This window comes from Neurospora tetraspora, assembly GCF_033439725.1.
Source record: "Neurospora tetraspora strain CBS 560.94 chromosome Unknown B0H65scaffold_9, whole genome shotgun sequence".
Classification (NCBI taxonomy): domain Eukaryota; kingdom Fungi; phylum Ascomycota; class Sordariomycetes; order Sordariales; family Sordariaceae; genus Neurospora; species Neurospora tetraspora.
The window spans coordinates 941,674-959,911 of NW_026944391.1; the positions used below are offsets into that span (position 1 = coordinate 941,674).

The following is an 18,238-nucleotide window of genomic DNA, read 5'->3' on the forward strand; positions in this document are numbered from 1 at the left end:
TCATCCTTTGTAAGTTGTGTTGGGGTGACAGGCCTCGTCTTGACAAGATGATGGCTTCGCTTTAAGATTAAGACTCCATGTCAAATAGTAAGGTGAAAAGGACAGCATATGAATGGCATTGAAGCAGCAATTGATAGCCTAACTGGATAAGGTAAACGATAGTGAAAACGGCCCCCACCTTCAACACTTCTCCGCGAATGCGAATGCCGCCTTTCTGCGCAGAGTGGATGCAGGACACCGGTAACAGATTCCCGTACAGCATGTACAGCATGTACCCCAGGCCAGGTGTAGGCCGGGACAAACCGCGAAGGGCCACATGGGAGACTGACCCGAAGCAGGTATCTCGAGATGCACCTTGATAAGGAGAACAGCAAAAGAGCTAAGAGACTAGTAACAGCCGGTAACACAGCCCCGCCATGCCCCCGGTTCTTTTCGTCATGCCTCGTTAGACGGCGTTAGACCCGTCCTAACGCCGTCTCCCCTTGCTCCATCACATCTCCATAGACATCAATTGGTTCCAGAAACCGAGTTGTCCAGGTGAGTGACTCGAGCCAAGAAGTGGATTGAACGACATTGGACTTACACGAGACTTTTTAAGCTTTCAATTCCTCAAACAGATAAACAAACCCTTCTCCCCTTCCCTTTCTCTCTTCTCTCTTCACTGTCTTTGTCTTGTCCATACCTCCATCCAACCAAACATCATCCTCTCTTCACATCCTCGGCACTTTTCGGTAGCACGGGATTTCTTAGTTTGTATGTTTGCTTCAGACGTAACTTGATACCTTTTGCTGTGAACCTCACTGCTAACTTCTGACCTTTTGTGGAGGAAACATCAGCATTGTCTTTTAGAATAATACCCACCACAAACTTCACAATGGCTTCCGTCGAGACTCTTCTCCAGGGCGTCACCATCAACGGCCCCATTGAGGAGCACCAGAGGAAGATCCTGACTCCCCAGGCTCTCTCCTTCATCGCCCTCCTCCACCGTTCCTTCAACCAGACCCGCAAGAACCTCCTCGAGCGCCGCAAGATCCGCCAGGCCGAGATCGACCGCGGTGTCCTCCCCGACTTCCTCCCCGAGACCAAGCACATCCGTGAGAACCCCACATGGCAGGGTGCGCCTCCCGCTCCCGGTCTCGTCGACCGCCGCGTTGAGATCACCGGTCCCACCGACCGCAAGATGATCGTCAACGCCCTCAACTCTGATGTCTACACCTACATGGCCGACTTGGAGGACTCTAGCGCTCCTACCTGGGCCAATATGGTCAACGGCCAGGTGAACCTCTACGACGCCATCCGTCGCCAGATCGACTTCAAACAGGGCCCCAAAGAGTACAAGCTCCGTACCGACAGGACTCTCCCTACCCTCCTCGTCCGTCCCCGTGGCTGGCACCTTGAGGAGAAGCACGTCACCATTGACGGCGAGCCCGTCAGCGGTTCCCTCTTCGACTTCGGTCTCTACTTCTTCCACAACGCCAAGGAGCTCATCAAGCGTGGCTTCGGCCCCTACTTCTACCTCCCCAAGATGGAGTCTCACCTCGAGGCCCGTCTGTGGAACGACGCCTTCAACCTCGGCCAGGACTACCTTGGCATTCCCCGCGGCACCATCCGTGGTACCGTCCTGATCGAGACCATCCTCGCCGCCTTCGAGATGGACGAGATCATCTACGAGCTCCGCGAGCACTCCTCTGGTCTTAACTGCGGCCGCTGGGACTACATCTTCTCCACCATCAAGAAGTTCCGCAACCACTCCTCCTTCGTCCTCCCCGACCGCTCCTGCGTCACCATGACCGTCCCCTTCATGGACGCCTACGTCAAGCTCCTCATCCAGACCTGCCACAAGCGCGGCGTCCACGCCATGGGTGGCATGGCCGCTCAGATCCCCATCAAGGACGACAAGGCCGCCAACGACAAGGCCATGGAGGGTGTCCGCGCCGACAAGCTCCGCGAGGCCCGCGCCGGCCACGACGGTACCTGGGTTGCCCACCCCGCCCTTGCCAGCATTGCCCTTGAGGTCTTCAACAAGCACATGCCTACCCCCAACCAGCTCTTCAACCGCCGCGAGGACGTCAAGATTGGCCAGCAGGATCTGCTCAACATGAACGTCCCCGGCAGCATCACCGAGGAGGGTATCCGCAAGAACCTCAACATTGGTCTCGGCTACATGGAGGCCTGGATCCGTGGTGTCGGTTGCGTTCCTATCAACTACCTCATGTACGTATCTCCTTATCCCTTCCCCCCCTGACTAGGATACTAACAACAATCACAGGGAGGACGCCGCCACCGCCGAGGTCTCCCGCTCCCAGCTCTGGCAGTGGGTCAAGCACGGCGTCACCACCGCCGAGGGCAAGCGCGTCGACAAGTCGTACGCCCTCAAGCTGCTCAAGGAGCAGACCGACGAGCTCGCCGCCAAGGCTCCCCAGGGCAACAAGTTCCAGCTTGCCGCTCAGTACTTCGCCACCCAGGTGACGGGCGAGGACTATGCCGACTTCTTGACCTCGCTGCTTTACGACGAGATCACCAACGCCGGTAACTCGTTGCCTGCTTCCAAGCTCTAAATGTTGAGCTTGAGCGTGGGCTTGGAGTGTAAGGTGTGGGAGGGATAGGAATGGAAAGAGAAAAGCAAAATTGTACGGATTATCAAAGTACGATGATGATATGAGGAATGTTGATGGAGGATGAGCGATGTGGATTTTCTTTATGATCTTTACTTTTCTTTGGGGTTTTGGATATATCACATCATATCAGTTCAGGTTTTCTGTTTTTTTTTTACCCAGGGAAATTGAAGTATTACCCTAACTTCTTCGTCCAAGCATCAATGAAAACTATTGTGAGGTGGATCGATGATGACTGGAACTGAAGGCTCATAATGTCCATGGCTGGAGGTACTACTTCACTCGCGCACCGCCGTGTCTTCTCATATGAGATTCGCGGCTGTCACCAGCCCCCATCCAGCTTTCAGTTCATATCCTAGATACCTTGTCTTGAGGTTGGTTCTCTTCTGGACATGACGGGACATGGCTCGCATTGATGTCTCGCAAGAGGCCGCGTACTCTAGTTCTATGAGCCCGATGTTACGTGGCGGCGAATCTATTCTCAACAGTTACTGGCATGCCAACTGCTGCTGCATATCCAGACATCATGATGTCTCTTCCCGTCTTATCAATTGTTCAGTTACCACGCAGTCAGTGTTCCCAATCATCGATCGGCATGACAAGTATATAGTAGCATGACACACATGACACGATATATTTGATGGCGGGCTCTGTAGTAGATTTCGTGAGTGGGCCAACCGTTCTGTCGGAGTCTGCACAACATAATGTCTTCATCAATATATTACATTCAATCCAACAAAGCGAAGGTAATGTTACAAGGGAAATTAGGTACACTACACGAGGGACGGGAACTTAAGCATCAGTACTTGCCTAGTAGGTAGAGATAGCAAAGTCAAAGGAGAAGGACACCTCAGTTATATTTAGGGCTTTCACGAGGACTAGTTCAAGTAGCGGGAAGTAACGATGGCCAACGAATGCACCTGTTGACTTCCATTAGTAAAGTGGACAACGAATGTTGAAGTCGCAATTCACTGCAGTGCAGACCGCGCGGGCGGGCGGGCAAGTACGACTGCGACACGACTGATTCGTTCCACCCGGCACTTCTCTCATTTGTTCTTTCCATTCTCTTATCTTTACTTGCTCTTGGACGCCCCCGCTTAGAGTCACTCAGGTTCTATTCTTCTTCGTATCGTGCTTTCCATCCCTTCGTCTTCTTTTTTTTCTTCCCCACCGCGTTCCTTCCTGTTTACTGGCTTCGGTTTCGTACCCCGTCACATTTCTTTTCGTTTACCTACCTTTACGTGTTGTTTTATTTGAATTCATGTACCCCCGGTGGTCATGTCCGGTTTCTTTACATAACTTTTTCATAGTGAGCTGCGAGGTTATAAGACGCATAAGGTATAGATAGAATGGTATGTGAGTGCATGATGAAAATTAAACGGGTTGCTGAAGGTGGTAGGATGAGGTTGGTTCATTGAGCCAGCCACTGGATGCGATTTATAGCAGGAAATAAGTGAGGAGGAGTCGGGTGAGAATAGACTGGAGCGAAGGGGAGAGGAGTGTATTGACGACGAGGTAAAAGCTAGGTAGCGACGGAGAGAATGTGAATGAGAATGGAAACTAAGGGAACGAAGGGGTGAGGCAAGGGAGGGAAAGGGTGACAAAGTGCTATTTGCTTACACTCTCTCATGAACTGTAGGTCGGTGAAAGAGAAGATTGAAGTGAGGCAAGATGCCGGAGTGAGAGATGGATGGATGTATCTTGCATGAGAAAGGGGGCCCATGATGGCCCGGTCAATAAGTAGCTTGCTAGTATTCAGTGTCTGCAGAACAGCAGTTGTAATGGGAAAAATGAATGTTTTCGTTCGACTCTCTCTCTCGTCATGTTAATGCCTTCGTTCCTTTTCGTGTTTTGTGTCGTCTTTATTTTCTTCTTCCTTTCCCGTTCTTTTCCTCTTTCTGTCACTTTGATTTCCTCTTCGGGCCTCTTTACATTCATTGTTTCTTTTTTTTTACTATTTTCTATTATCTTTTGCTTTCATGTCTCTCTTCAAGTTGCTTTTTGCCCTATTCTTTGTACAGCATGTAGTCCTCGTGGGTCGTCTTCCTCGTGGAAGTAGATTTCTTCGACGCCAGCTGAGATTGAGCCGTGATGGGAATCGTGAGTGCTGCTCTTCATCTTCACCTTCGTCTTCAGCAATCATCACTTACACAACAAAGTGAAGGAGGCATAAACACCGACCGGGGAAGTGAAATTCTTTTCCGCACATTCCTTCAACCCAGTCAGTCCGTTTGCCAATCCCCACACATACATATATGCCCCCTTGACAATTGCATCCCGCACCGTGAAAGAGTAATTGACGGGTGCTGTAGGACTTCAGTCTTCGGTCCCCCCCCCCCCCCCCCCTCCCCTACCTTATTCTTCGAGCCCCTGTTTTTACCTCCCGTTTCAACATGGCCGTGACACCATTTGACCAACTGACCGGTAGACATCGATGTCGGGCCCCCCTTTACCGGTCAGTCACTCAGTCACTACCTCGTTTGTTTACCAACGAGAATCGAGCCGTAGCCACAGCACTGACTGCGGTGCAAAGAGTGAGAGAACGAGTGAGTCCAATGATGTGAATCGACATACCCCCCTGCCCTGAAAAGGACGAAAAAAGGGGGAAGACAAGAAGAAAGTTGAGTATGACAAACGCAGGTACCCGTTGAGCTGGGGTTTGTGTCTCCACCCGCCGCCGGTTTTGCCATTCTGCCATTGACTGTCTCTCTCCGTTTTCGCCTCTTTGCTTGTGTTCGCTGTGCCCTTCTTCGCTTGAACGCATGAATAATCAGTTATTATCGTGGAATTGCCTGTTTTTGTGCGTATGAAGTTGCTTCTCTGCAGCTTGATACTAAGCCGAGGCTGGCTACTGGTGTTGCCATTACCAATGCGTGTGAAAGTTCCTGACGGCATCGCAATTGAAATGCAATATTACTTTCCACCCCCGTTATAGCAGACGTTTAATGGTTGCCAAACATTCTTTCTATTTTCATCCGTGTCCGCGAATGCAGACCTTCAGCTGGCAGGGATGTCGAACCGGGACGGGGGAGGTTTACTTGACCCTGTGTGTGCCTGTGTGTGCCTGTGTCGCCTGTTTTTGTGCGACCCGGCTCCCCTCCCGTTTCGGTCGGTAAACCGAATTGGGGGAGAAAAAGGGTGATAAGGTAGATATCCGTATGACCTTCTTTTCCCCAGTTTGCGTAGTTGCAGTATGCTATCGTGGAGTGTGTGTGCGAGTCCTTGACTCGAAGACAGAAAGCAAACTGAAGCTCACTGCGTTTGTTTGTTATTTTCTTCCGGAAATAGGAGCACTGCCCGCGGTAATCGATGATGCATCTTGAAAGTGTCCCGAGACAGGTGTTGGTTATCTTTCCGACTTGTCTAAGTATCTGTCAGGTTGGGGTTCGTAGAGGTACTTGGAGCGTGTTTACAGTGAACATGGAAGTGATGATGGTGGTTTCTTTGTTGTTTGGTAAGCACCTTTAGCCAGATTCGTAAAGTTGAAGTGAGTCCGTGTAACGCTTGAGAGGGTATTCTGAACCACTGTGAGTCCGATCCGACATACCGATAGCCCAGCAAGATTTCCTATACGAGGATCATGTCTAGGTTTGGTCAGTAGAAATAGAGTTTATGTTTTCTCGAAGGGGATTATCATGAGACATGTGTTCAGCCTATGTCACCTCGTATCATCATCATTACCATCAAGAGTAGCTCGGTAACTTGACAAACTGAACGAGATGTGCCATCTGAAGAGTTATTCAAAGAGAGAACTCTATGTTCTAGACCTTTCGGAGCCTCCGAGCCATGTTGGCTACCTTGTTGGCAAGTCCCAGATGGGTATAGACTTGGTCGTGAAGCATGCCGTTGAGAACAAAGGCGCATAAAGGCCAGTCACCGACGGTTTCCACAGCGGATTGGTCAAGAAACGGTCAAGATTAAGCTTTGGGTCATGATTGATCGACGCATGGGTCTCGCGGCCGTCACCTTTGGGGGATAAGGGAAAGGCACTGAAGATGGAGTCGACGAAGAGGCTGAGTGAACGAGATCAGGTCAGGCCCCGGGAGAGTAGAAGGTAACTGCTTCCTCTGCCGTGCCATGGGCCCATGGTGGACCTTCTGATTTTGACGGCGTGAGTGACTTCCATTTAAGTTGTCGTTGATTTATGCTCGAATGGCAGGCGCGCATGACTGCCGTGGTTTTTCAGTCTGCGGGCTTCGATTTGGAGGAGTTGGAAGGACGAGTTCGGGAAGGCGCCTCCCGTCGCCTATCCCGCAGTTTGTGACCAAGTACCGCCCTATCAGATAAAGACACTGATAAGGGGCGTTTTGTCAGTGTCCCCGTTAGTGCAGTTCAAGTTCCAGGGCTTCGGGATCCACTCATCACCACACACTGCAGTCCACCGCACTTTTTGCATTGCAACGACACTCTGCTTCTCCCTCTTTCAACGTCACTCCATCCAACAGTTCGACTTTTGTTTCGGTGCCCGCTCCGCTTCCAACTGCTTCCGGTATTGGTCCGATATGACACCCAACCCGACGTGACGGATGCGATTCAAAGCGATGACCCCATTCCACTCGGCGAATCATTGCCATGCTCCAATCAGCAGCTTATGAGCAGCCTATGATCGAACGTCTTTGAGGTCGTTGTGCAGGTACAAGTGCTAGACTATTTGGTAGAGTCACACACGGGTCAAGATGGTAAACTGACAGCTCCCAAATCCCTCCGGTATTCACTGCTAACACCCGACGGTCTGGTGCAGGCGTCTTTCTCTCCGCCAAAGAAAGTAGACACATGTCCCGCCTGTTGCCCGCTTTGGACAGGAAAGAGCCCAAGTCTTGTGCCGCTGCCGCCGTCGCCGCCGCAGCCGCCTTGAGAGGCTTCCATGACCATTCCTTCCATGGCGGCACCGTCAACCGAACCGGCACCGTCAACGCCCACCGGCCTTGCTCGCTTTACTCATCTGCATCCCTTCCCTTGCCTTGTGCAATGTACAGAAAACGTTCAATGGCAGTGCGGCTCAACCCACACTGTCAAGTCTGTCGAACCAATCCCGGCTGCTGTCTTGCCCAAACCCCGAAAGCTTGCAGACCATTATTGAGACTTCTCATTCCTTTTCCGCACTTTGAATTTCGGTATCCTCCGGCCCGTCGTATCAGGAAATTGCCTCTTTCCTTTCCCACGACACATATCTTCGTCATGTCAAAAAAAAAATGAGACTTCAGAGAGCGCTTTTTGGGGTTTGGGCGTGACCCATCGTCGACGGGATGGTCCTGCTGCCACATGCTGGCTAATCTCGTTGGCGCATCTTGGCTTGCTGCACCTTGCCTTGTCCAAGAACGCCCACAAGCAAGCCAGCAAGCCAGCCTCATGGGTCGTGGCCCTCCTTGGGTGCCATCTCTACGCCTTGTCCTAGAGATGCGGCTTAACGATGATGACGCCACTGCGCCTATTCATATTTCACTGGCAGACGAATTCCCTCCGGCAGCCGAGAGAAGCTGCCTCAACATGGATATGGCATCTTTTGGCGGCAAGTCTTTGAGGCATCGGGTCCCTTACCCAGCATCCCAACTCTGCCAGTCCAGCCCGGCCCCAACAAAATTGAATCGTCTCAAGTGCTCCTTTCTCAAACTGTATGTTCCCTTGCGCAAGGGGCATAATCGAGGCTTCCATACGGTTGGTCCGGCCTTCTCATCCGCTTTCCCGACAATTGTTTGTTCGGCAACGATCCCCAGGCGGCATTCACGTTTGACTTTGTTCATGATGGTGACGGTCACGGGTCACGGCACCTCTACAACGGTCTATCGACAGCCAAATGCTTGGCTCGCTCGACTATTATCGTGGGCAGTGCTGCTTGACGGCCGCCTTGTACGGTATGCGCAGTGGCCCTCGCAGTAGCCAAGGAGGCGGTCCTGGTGCATCACCGTTTACCACCTCTCTGGAGCGCACTGTGTAGGATCACCAAGGGCTCGAAATCACACCAGGGGCGCCTCTCTATGAAGCATGTCTGAGGAAAACGGTGGGCAGCAATCCGTCCCTACTGTGTGGCACTTTGCAAAAATAACTCTGGGAGCAAGCATACCCGCCTGGGGGTCGATTCCCGCGAGGTTCCAGCTATCGGAGTGATATGCTGTGCAATGTTGAGGGACGGCTGCATCGAGGGCAACAATGGTAGCAATTTGCGTAACCTGGCATTCTGATCCCCAGCACTGGAACGTACCAGGTACTCCGCATGTCATAGCTCCTCGCCGGAACCTCGTTTGCTGTTCTCCTCCCCTGGCACTACCTACTACCAGCGTCTCGCTATGATTCGACCTTGTACGCCCACGGCAGCTGCAATCCAGCTTTTTGTGGTACAAGCGCGACACAAAAAAGAAAAGAAGGCTCGGATATTGTGTCGACGCCCTAGGGCTGGGAAAGGGATTATCCCAATATTGACGCGCCGCGACCAGTGAAGCAAAGTTGCCGAGTGAGACTCGCAGGCTTCGTTGTTGGAGAGGACCACCCGCGCCGGACAATACCCTAGAAACGTCTGAAAGGATAACAGGCGATGACTGGCCATTAGTCTCCGTTCTCGTCAAAGATTCCCCAATTCAGAAAGGACCGTGTCTTGTCGCCCAATGATACTCTGTCCTTCCTCCTCTCAACCCATTCTTTCACCGATCCGGCCATCTGTCAGGTGCAACCATTCCGTCAGAGTACGCATTACAAAATCGACGTTTAATGCCCACCTGGGGCACAAAAAGAACTTTTCTTTATCATTCCGCGCTCCGTGGAGACCGGCTACGGAATCCAGAACGGGACGTGTCATACGGGGTACCCCGTGCTCCGTACATACACACACACCTCATCTTACTGGGCCCTTTGAGACGGGAATGATTCTGCGGGGGATGGTTATCAAGCTTGAGTAACATCCACCGAGATTTGGGGCTGCTTGTCCGTCCCGGGACTCTGTATAGCCCCTGCATTGTGGAAGCAAGCCCGCAGGCACTTTCTGTCAACGATCGCCTTAATTACCAGACCTGCCAGGCTTCGCATCTGGGTCAGCATTCCCAATGTTTCCCTCAATACTGGCATGGACGATTCGGTGAGTCTTTGCCAGTCCGAACGCAGAGCAGGTGCAAAAATACCAAGTTTTCTCCCCTATTTTGCCCAGGTCCTCTACAACAAGAAGGGTCGTGCAAATGAAGTGCAGATAAGGCTGCGCAAGTCTTTGCTTTTTTTGCGTTTCAATGGAGTCGTTGGGGGGTGCTTCTTCTCTTGGCTCAAGGTGTCACCCACCCCTCCTCCCTTGGAGCTGATCCCATGCAGCGTGTAAACTAGTGGCACCAAACGCACCCGTCAACTGGATGCGATGGAAAAGGCTAGAGCAAAACAGGCTTTCAGGGGTGCTCCTTGATGCGATTCCGAGCCGTCAATGGCCGCTGCTTGGCCTTGTCACCCAATTCTCTGCTCCGTGAACGCGTCCTGCAATCTCAAACCTGGACTTCAGCTGAATACTTTCTATGCACCTTTGCGAGATGAGGTCGGCCGCCTGCCCTAGCAGGTAGCCATATTATCGTTCGTCCCGTCTCCTTGTCCGTGTCAGATATCACTGTAGAGGGAATGGGGGACTACCGTATCTTGTGTTCTGGTCTCTGGACTTTTACGCGCACTGTTTACCAAGATACCCCTACCTACCAAGATTGCTATTCGGCGCTGCGTCCGATTATTGCTCGGTCGCTTCTATGACCCGACGTGATCTCCATCGTTCGTCATTTCCTTCAGTGCAAAAGGTGGAATCGACCCCCTTCATTCGACCGGGCGGTGATTTTGCTGAAGCGTGAGCACTGCAGAGAATGTGAATCTGACGGGATCACACCTCCATCTTAATACCCCGAGCGCCTGATTCGAGAAGCGGACGGGAGGCGCAACGAAGCGCCATGCCTGTAGGCGTGCAATGGCTGCACCACTCAGTGCCATTGCCGTACTATGTAGTTGTTAGGCTACGTTGAGATCAGCCACGTTTGGTTACTTAGCCTTCATGGCGCGTTTCCCACTACTTGCCTCGTGGGGAGCCAGGTCTTGGGTCAAAGTCCAACGGTGGCCACGCGATTCAAACCATGCACAACTTCGAGAAGTCGAAATGAGCTTCTGCCCAGGCTCTGGACCGGACTTGTTCGCTGAGCATTTATGCTGGACATGCTGAACACAAGACGATTTATGGGGAGCAGGTTACCGTTTGACTAAAAGCTGACTTCCACGTTACTGGAAGCAATTTTAACCAAATCAAGCAGAGTGTTTCTTATCCAAGGAGCTGCCAAGCATGGGATTCATACGAAGACACCGGTGACGGGGATTAAATTGGCAGGGGTACATCTCCCAAGATGGCAAACCGCCCAAACGGGGCGTTCTGTGGACCTCCCGTGCCGAATGTCTGGACCGCGACCACAAGCTCCGCTCGCAGCAAAGCCGAATCTGTCCCGGTATGCTCGGGTTGGGTTGGGCCTGGTTCGCCAGTTCGCAGTACCTACTAGCTGGAGCCGGATGCAGTTCCTTTATTGTCACCACTCGCTGTCAATACGGGGGCTACCAGGTCATTCGTCTGCTGGGACGTATTCGGATAACTGATATGTTGGCGAAGACATGTCAGCACTGAGCAATAACGAACGGATTGACATCGAACCCTGCTGCACATCATGCTTCGCTGACATCTGTTGGAGAACGCTTAGAAGTCTGTGGCAGTACTCCGTATGGCAGGGACTGCACACTGTAGCCTTGCAGAAACGGAGAGTCCGAAAAAAAAACGGCTTCTGGCGTGGTTCTTCCTAGCACCACCATGGCGGTTATTACCTAAACTGACGGCCATTGATTAGCACCTTGTTAGGTTTGTCAACCGTTATTCAGCCCAGATGCATCGAAGAGAAGAGAGCGAGACGGTCCACACATCCGTGCCAGGCACCGTGCATCAGAATCGATACCACCCTTGTTCCTACTAGAACTTCCCAGGTTAAGGAGCATGCGGATACATCCCGGCGCCCTGGTGCATGGGCGGGTGGTGTTGACTCCCAGTGTGGGAGGTGGACCAAGCACCGGGGTTCTGGCCTCCGTCGGTCCTCGTCGTTTGTCTCGACTTCAGGACATGATCGGTTGGCTATAACCTCTTATATTTCCTGGGTTCACCTCCAGTACTGCTGCTTATCGTTGAGAATGCAGAACTGGTGAAAAGACGACGACCTGTGACGAAAAGCTGAGCAACTTTCGCCTACACGACGACGAACCCCCCCTTACGGAGCTCATACTACATCTATCACTTTCCTTTTCTTTCAAGGGAGCGGACAACTCGGTAGCCCGAAATCTTGAGCTCGGTCCCGTCATAAGAGTTCACAAAAAAGAAGTGTATGCCGGATCTGGGCTTCGTCACTGCACTTGGATCCACGCCAAGTTGAGTTTGGCACTGCACCCCCGGTGTAAAGGATAAGGAGGAGGTCACGATCTCATGTACCGGGTCAGACTTACGCCGTACGCGCTTGCTTGACCTGAACGCCACTCCCACCGTTCCCTATCCAGGGACCCTCTACCCTGTAGGTACTCCGTACCAAAAAAAAGTCCAGCCCGGTTCCACATCCCGACTGTCTGTTTTTGCTCCCCAGATCTCTGGAGTCGCGGGAGAGGCCATCGTCAACAGGGTACACTCGACTCAGCAAGAGCATCATTAGCAAACATCTGCCCTCTTTCATCACTGGCGCGCTAGTCTCCTTTCAAAACGCTGAGAGTTTCTGCTACGGTCACTGCTGCCGCCATTCCCTCCGTTTCCCCCGAAGAGACCGCGTTAAGAAGCTTCTTCACTCTGCCGTGGCGCCTGTCTTCTTGCTGAGGTGGTCTACCAACCGCACATTGTACCTCACCACATGGGAGGGGCGCTGTTAGCGTTGTGGCCACTGTCGAGAGTTGTCAAGTCTCCATATTCTCAGCTGCCAGCATTTTGTCCCCTTATCAAGCTTTGTTTGTCAGACTGCGACGACCATCACTAGCAACCCTGGAAGCCGACAACTCCACAGCCACAAAACAATACAGCAACAACAACATACACAAGAGGTCACGTAGTGACATTGGGATTTTCTGAAGAAGGTCGAGAAGAAAGTCCGATGGTGGGCGCGTCCTACACTATTTCACACCAACCTCGGAGATCGAAGGTTGAACAAGGATTGAACTCTCACAACCCGCGTTCTTTCAGCCTTCCCGCACTGGGGTAGCCAAGTTCGACCATAAACCAAAAGCAAAGGAGCCACCAGGCACAATACAAAGCGCCAGCCAGGGACGAGCTTCCAGCCGAACTACCAGGTACTACTCACCGTCCGGCAGTCGTTCATTCGAAAAGAGACACATCTGTTCTCGGGCAAGGGGCAAGAAACGCCCGCGGCTGTTGCTTGATCCTGCCACACCTACATACCCTTGGCTAGACTTGGACAGGGTCCTTATTTGGATTCCGAGCCTCCCTACGGGGGGTACATGCGTGTGTGTGTGGGTGCTAGCGTATGCGTGTGTGTACACCTTTGGGACAAGCGCACATATAGTTCAGGCGGATGCCATCGACAGATCGACACTCCACATCTGCTACCTGAAACTAATCAAAGAGCGACCTCGAAGCTCTTCTCCGTCCAAGTAAGCTTAATTAGGGCTCTCGGCGACCTTCGTTTCCTTGGTTGAAGCCAATACCTCTCCATCCGCTACAGACTCAGCGTTGTCGACAACCTAAGCCTGGAGGCGTCTTCACCTGGCCGACATCTTCCCCGCGGACTAGACTTCCTACAAGCCCCAGAGCAGAACTCAGCTTCTATCGAAGGCAGATTGTCCTTTTACACGTCAAAGGCAGAAGCAGAGATTGCGAAAGGAATTCTTCCTCTGACAAGCCTTCGGATGTGTCTCAACCTGACGCCATCCCATAGATACCATTGTCACATCAAAGCTTCAAGGACTGCTATAACTTAGGCCTGTCTATCAGCAATAATCATACAACCGACAACAACGAACTCTGTTTCCATCCGACGAGAACGATCAACTCCCGCAAAACAGGACGAACCGAAGCGCGCGTATGGGTATCATGACCGATCATCAGGCGACCCTAGCACATCCTGAGAGCTTCTCCAGAACGAGAAAGGTGACCACGAGTCTACCACCTTTTACTCTACCTGCTCTAGATATACCAAGTACGCGAAACCCTTATCGTGCTTTTCCCGTTCTGGGCAGCCCGAGTGACAGTGCTTTTGGGGATCACAACCGGCAGCGGTGGACTACCACTGCCCCCAAGGCAGCAGGTCTCACTTCGCCCTCCCCTTATCCTCCCCCTCTTACCCATTCCATTCCTCAGCCCTCCACAACTAGTCAAACCACAACCAGCACAACCATCACCACAAACAACAGTAATCTGACAACCACCTCAGGATCAGAGATAGCAGCTGAAGGGCTCAATCTATCATCGGGCATTAACAGCAGCGGGTCGCAATCCTCCCAGCAGCCCGGATCATCCCTTTACTACTCTAGTCAACTCACAGGATCGTGGCCAACGCCGGGAAGCTCATCGCTATCCGCGTACACGTACTTGAGTCCAGATTCCAACCCTGGGTCAGGATCGCTCACCCAAACCTCTTATACTCACCGACCACAAGCCAACTTTGGTTCTGTTCCGTCATCTGTGACGAACTATTCAGGGGGCCGTACCACCTCTACGTCGACCAACGCGGAAACCGTGCCAGTTTCATCGTCTTACCAGGAACAGCATTCGTTTCCGACATCAGTAGGATCGTCGGGAGGACCTCTGGGATCATCGCACCCTTCACAAGCGTCAGGTCCTACCCAACCAATGCTGAACTCACAGAACCCGGCGGTAACCCAACCGCCAACGGCGGGGCACGGCTCTTCGTTGCCCTCTCTTGACTTTGGCAACTTCAGGACATCTTCGTCCCAGAACAGCTACTATCCGTCTGCGACCCAACAACCACAAAGCTCTACCCAAAGTAGTTACTACGCATCACCGTCGACACCACAGCAAGGCTCATATCCTGGTTTCCAAGGGGCACCACCATCGCAATTATCCCCGACAGGTTACTCACCGTCGACATCCCAAGGGAATGCGTCACGCGGACTGGGATCGATATCGAGCAGCGGCAGCAGCGCATCCGGGCTACAGTACGTGACGGGCAGCAGACCTCAGCAATATGGTCTCCAGTCTCATCATCACTACTCGCTCAACGGGCACGGACACGGTCCCGTGCTGAGCAACATGCACCAGCCCGGCACACCGTTGGCCATGGTGGGCATGTCAGGCATTCATTATGGCACCCACCATCCGATGCCTCAGTACCATCGGTATGGAGCTGGCCACGACCAACTGGGACCTCGTCAAGGGGACCGACCATACAAGTGTGATCAGTGCACACAGGGCTTCAACAGGAATCACGACTTGAAGCGCCACAAGAGGATACATTTGGCTACGAAGCCATATCCTTGTGGCAACTGTGAGAAATCTTTCTCGAGGAAGGATGCGTTGAAGGTAGGTTGCCTAATTCCCCCTGTGACTACCACGAGCGAAATGCTAACGTTCCCTTTGCGCCACGTCCAGCGTCACAGACTAGTCAAGGGTTGTGGAAAGAATGATCAGGTCAACGGAAACAACACCAAGCCGGGAGGAACGACGACAGGAACGGCGGCGGACAACAACACACGGCCACCGGGCGATTACTCGGTAAAGATGGAACGCATCGACGAAAATGCGAGTGATGACGGAGCAGTGGCGCGATTGGCAGCGTAAAAGGAGGACCACTTCGAATTGGGCTCGAAATTTCGCCTTGTTTCTGGCTTTCGTTGACGTTTTCTCTTCTCATGTGTGCTCTTTTTACGGACCAATACTAGCGAATGGAACGGGACTTTGGATATAACGGCGGTACATCTATCAATCGGACATGGACGGGATAAATCGGGCGCTTGGACGGCTACGCTTTTTTCCATAACCTTCTTGTTGATGGATTTTCATGCAGGCTTTTTTTTTTTGGAGGGCTGGTTTTTTCGCGGTTTCTCTGGATATGGAACGGACACATCAGGCGTAAAATAAAGAGGAGGGAATGGACCCGGTGCACTTTGAGCAAAGAGAGCCTTGCAATTTGAACTTGCAGCTCCATCACAACATAACGGCTTCTTAGAGTCTGTTTTGCATTGCGTTTGCTGTTTTTATTTTCTTCCCAATAGGTTGAAAGGCTTTTGAACGGATTGATTTTGCGACAAGACATTGTCGAGGACAAGACTTTGAGGGGGCGGCAAAGAAAAGGGGTGGTGTCAAATACGAACGGGAGGTTGAACTTGACAAGGAGTGCGTTTTGTGTGTATCTGTATAATTAACACCGAACCCTCTGTGGGTGGTGATTGATTTTTATATACCCTACTGTTTTTCACTTCGCAAAACTCGGCCGAGTTGGAGCTCGCAAAGCAAAAGATGGTGGTTGAGTCGGTTCACACCTGAACAACATATTACAATGTAGATCCCGAGTGTGCACTTCAGTTCCTTGGTGAGAAAGTGGTGTGTTGCCGTTGCTGTTCCTGACGGTTGAGTACCCTATTCTAAACCTGATTTACACTACACTACCAACCCACTCACCGTATCAGAACACCTAATTAAATACCAGTTTTCAAGCCTTATTGACTTCAGTTACCTTTCACACTTTGATCTCGCAAGCTTTCATGTATTCTGATGCTAAAAGCGCTTCTTAACGCCAGCTAGCCTGCCTTTCCGACACGAACTGGTATGTCACATGCTTTTTCGATCACCTTCTCGGTCGGTCCTTAAGGAGCAAAAATACTCTTTGCAACAACATCCACGGCACAAAGCATAGCGTAACGATAAAGTCAGACTGTGACTAACAAACGTCGGTGCCGTAGAAAGATCTAGGACGAAAGAAAGAGGGTTGGAAGAAGCCCGGGTGCTTTACGGGATAGATAGACACTGCCCTTTCACCATGTCGGTGGTACTTCCAAGCCTACTTCCTTCCTTCCCCACAATGAGATGACGGGACGGGAGCTGGAGCGCTGAGCGCATGCGAGCCTGACCTGACGCGGACTGACAATGGAAGGGGCAACCTAGCAAGGGAGGGAGAGAGGGAGCAATGGAAAGATCATCAATAGAAAGAATATATAACAAGCCCGAATTTGCAACCTTGCTCCGGAAAAGTCATGGAAAGAGGAATGGAAAGAGCAATGGAGACAGCGAACGGCCTACCTAGCCTACCTCACCTATGTACCTACAAGCTCTCACAATAGTATCAATCAGCAGATGGTAGATGGAAGCCCAAGGACGATGTTATCTTACATAGCACTATTCTACCAACGCAGCATCCTACAATTACTAGCGGTCCCGAGAGCATACGATTCCAGGAACAGACGGTTCCATTACCATAAGACTTTTGTCAGCGAGCGTCTGGCACCCAGTCTTGAGCCACTCCAGTGGGATGGAACATAGCTAGCTAGTGTAGAGCCACAGCCGCACTCGCTACCACTCTTTGACACAGCGCAGATCAGACCCTATCGACTGAGTCTTTATTTACTGGTTCGAGCCCAGTTCCCCCCCTGTGGCGATAGGTAGGGCCTCTCTCGGCGGGAGCGGTAGCGGCGGCCATGCCGTCCAGTCGCCCAATCTTTCAGGTTCCAGGCTCACGGGTCTCGGTTCTGGATCTTAGCTCCAGAAGGGCACACATAACCAGAGACTGATCTGGTTCATGAGATTGTCAAACTAACTATAAAGTGACCGATTGGTTCCCCGGCGGTCCCGATCGAGTGGTCTAGATGTCAGAGACACTCGATATCTGTTCGAACTAGAAAGGCTGTATGATTTGACGCCGATTGCTATCGCTGTTTTGATGAGAACAAAAAGATCGAAGAACTTGAGATAAGTGGGAAGGCAAAAGGAAAACGGGAAGAAAGCCGTTAGTGTTCAGCTAGCCACTTACCGCTTGTGCCTGCACTGTCAGACCGTTCGACCGTTCCACTCACAAAGTCTGCGAACCAACGAACCCCACGAAAAAGAAAGAAATATTAGTTGGAACTTCCAGCTGTTAGTACTTGCATTACCGCTCATCAAAGGTTTCTTTTGTCGCGTTTGAGTGGTGCAAGTACGATCGGAGCCAAGAGCTAGCTGGCACTCGGGGGAATTTTGCTCTAAATGACCCAGGATCTTCCGCGAAGCAAAGCTGAAGAACGGGGAAGAGAAATTGAATGATAGACCAGATATGAACGATAGCTGGTGGGAGGAGCAGCTATCGCAGCTATGCCACCGTTAGGCCGTCGTTCGTTAGCAGCGCGCCCGCCACACTTCTCCCTCTCTCGATTGCGTCCGCCACGCACAACGGGGTTTTCGGCGGTTGTGGCTTTTATTGCCCCGAGCACTGGCTTTCTTTCCTTTAATAACGTTACTAGGCGAATACTTTCTCAGATGTGTTGGTGAGATTATCCAGTCCTGTGAGCTTTTTGGTCATATGTTTTCGGTACTCACATTCTTCTAGTCCCCAGCCTGATGAGCAAGTGCTGACAAACGATTGGAACGGCAAGTATTTAGTCGCAAAGTGCAAGTCTCAACGGAACACACGAGCCTCAACTCGCAAAGATGTCTCCAAGTTCCT

General features: G+C 51.8%; 4 protein-coding genes across 4 annotated transcripts; 3 read left to right on the forward strand and 1 right to left on the reverse strand.

The window, feature by feature from the left end:
• The first annotated feature begins 501 nt into the window (after positions 1-501).
• B0H65DRAFT_337352 (malate synthase, glyoxysomal) lies at positions 502-2,738 on the forward strand. The gene is made up of 4 exons (XM_062823585.1): positions 502-537; positions 599-753; positions 837-2,214; positions 2,270-2,738. The coding sequence occupies exons 3-4, from the start codon at positions 875-877 to the stop codon at positions 2,556-2,558; spliced, it is 1,629 nt and encodes a 542-aa protein (XP_062677076.1). The 5' UTR covers positions 502-537; positions 599-753; positions 837-874; the 3' UTR covers positions 2,559-2,738.
• Positions 2,739-4,993: 2,255 nt separating this feature from the next.
• On the reverse strand, positions 4,994-5,459 carry B0H65DRAFT_480350 (uncharacterized protein; the record flags this gene model as incomplete). The annotated part of the gene is made up of 1 exon (XM_062827571.1): positions 4,994-5,459. A coding segment is annotated over exon 1 (296 nt), but the record flags the coding sequence as incomplete, so codon positions are not given.
• A 2,327-nt stretch (positions 5,460-7,786) lies between these two features.
• On the forward strand, positions 7,787-8,853 carry B0H65DRAFT_337397 (uncharacterized protein). The gene has a single exon (XM_062823586.1). The coding sequence runs from the start codon at positions 7,878-7,880 to the stop codon at positions 8,490-8,492; it is 615 nt and encodes a 204-aa protein (XP_062677078.1). The 5' UTR covers positions 7,787-7,877; the 3' UTR covers positions 8,493-8,853.
• A 5,583-nt stretch (positions 8,854-14,436) lies between these two features.
• B0H65DRAFT_436369 (uncharacterized protein) lies at positions 14,437-15,384 on the forward strand (the record flags this gene model as incomplete). Its single annotated transcript, XM_062825241.1, has 2 exons — positions 14,437-15,126; positions 15,196-15,384. 2 exons carry the CDS (start codon positions 14,437-14,439, stop codon positions 15,382-15,384), a joined length of 879 nt encoding a protein of 292 aa, XP_062677079.1.
• Between the last annotated feature and the right edge of the window lie 2,854 nt (positions 15,385-18,238).

Coding starts and splice junctions, on each gene's coding strand:
- B0H65DRAFT_337397 (XM_062823586.1), top strand. CDS start 7,878: ATGCTGGCTAATCTCGTTGGCGCATCTTGGCTTGCTGCACCTTGCCTT.
- B0H65DRAFT_337352 (XM_062823585.1), top strand. CDS start 875: ATGGCTTCCGTCGAGACTCTTCTCCAGGGCGTCACCATCAACGGCCCC. Junction 2,215..2,269: donor GTTCCTATCAACTACCTCAT/GTACGTATCTCC, acceptor CAACAATCACAG/GGAGGACGCCGCCACCGCCG.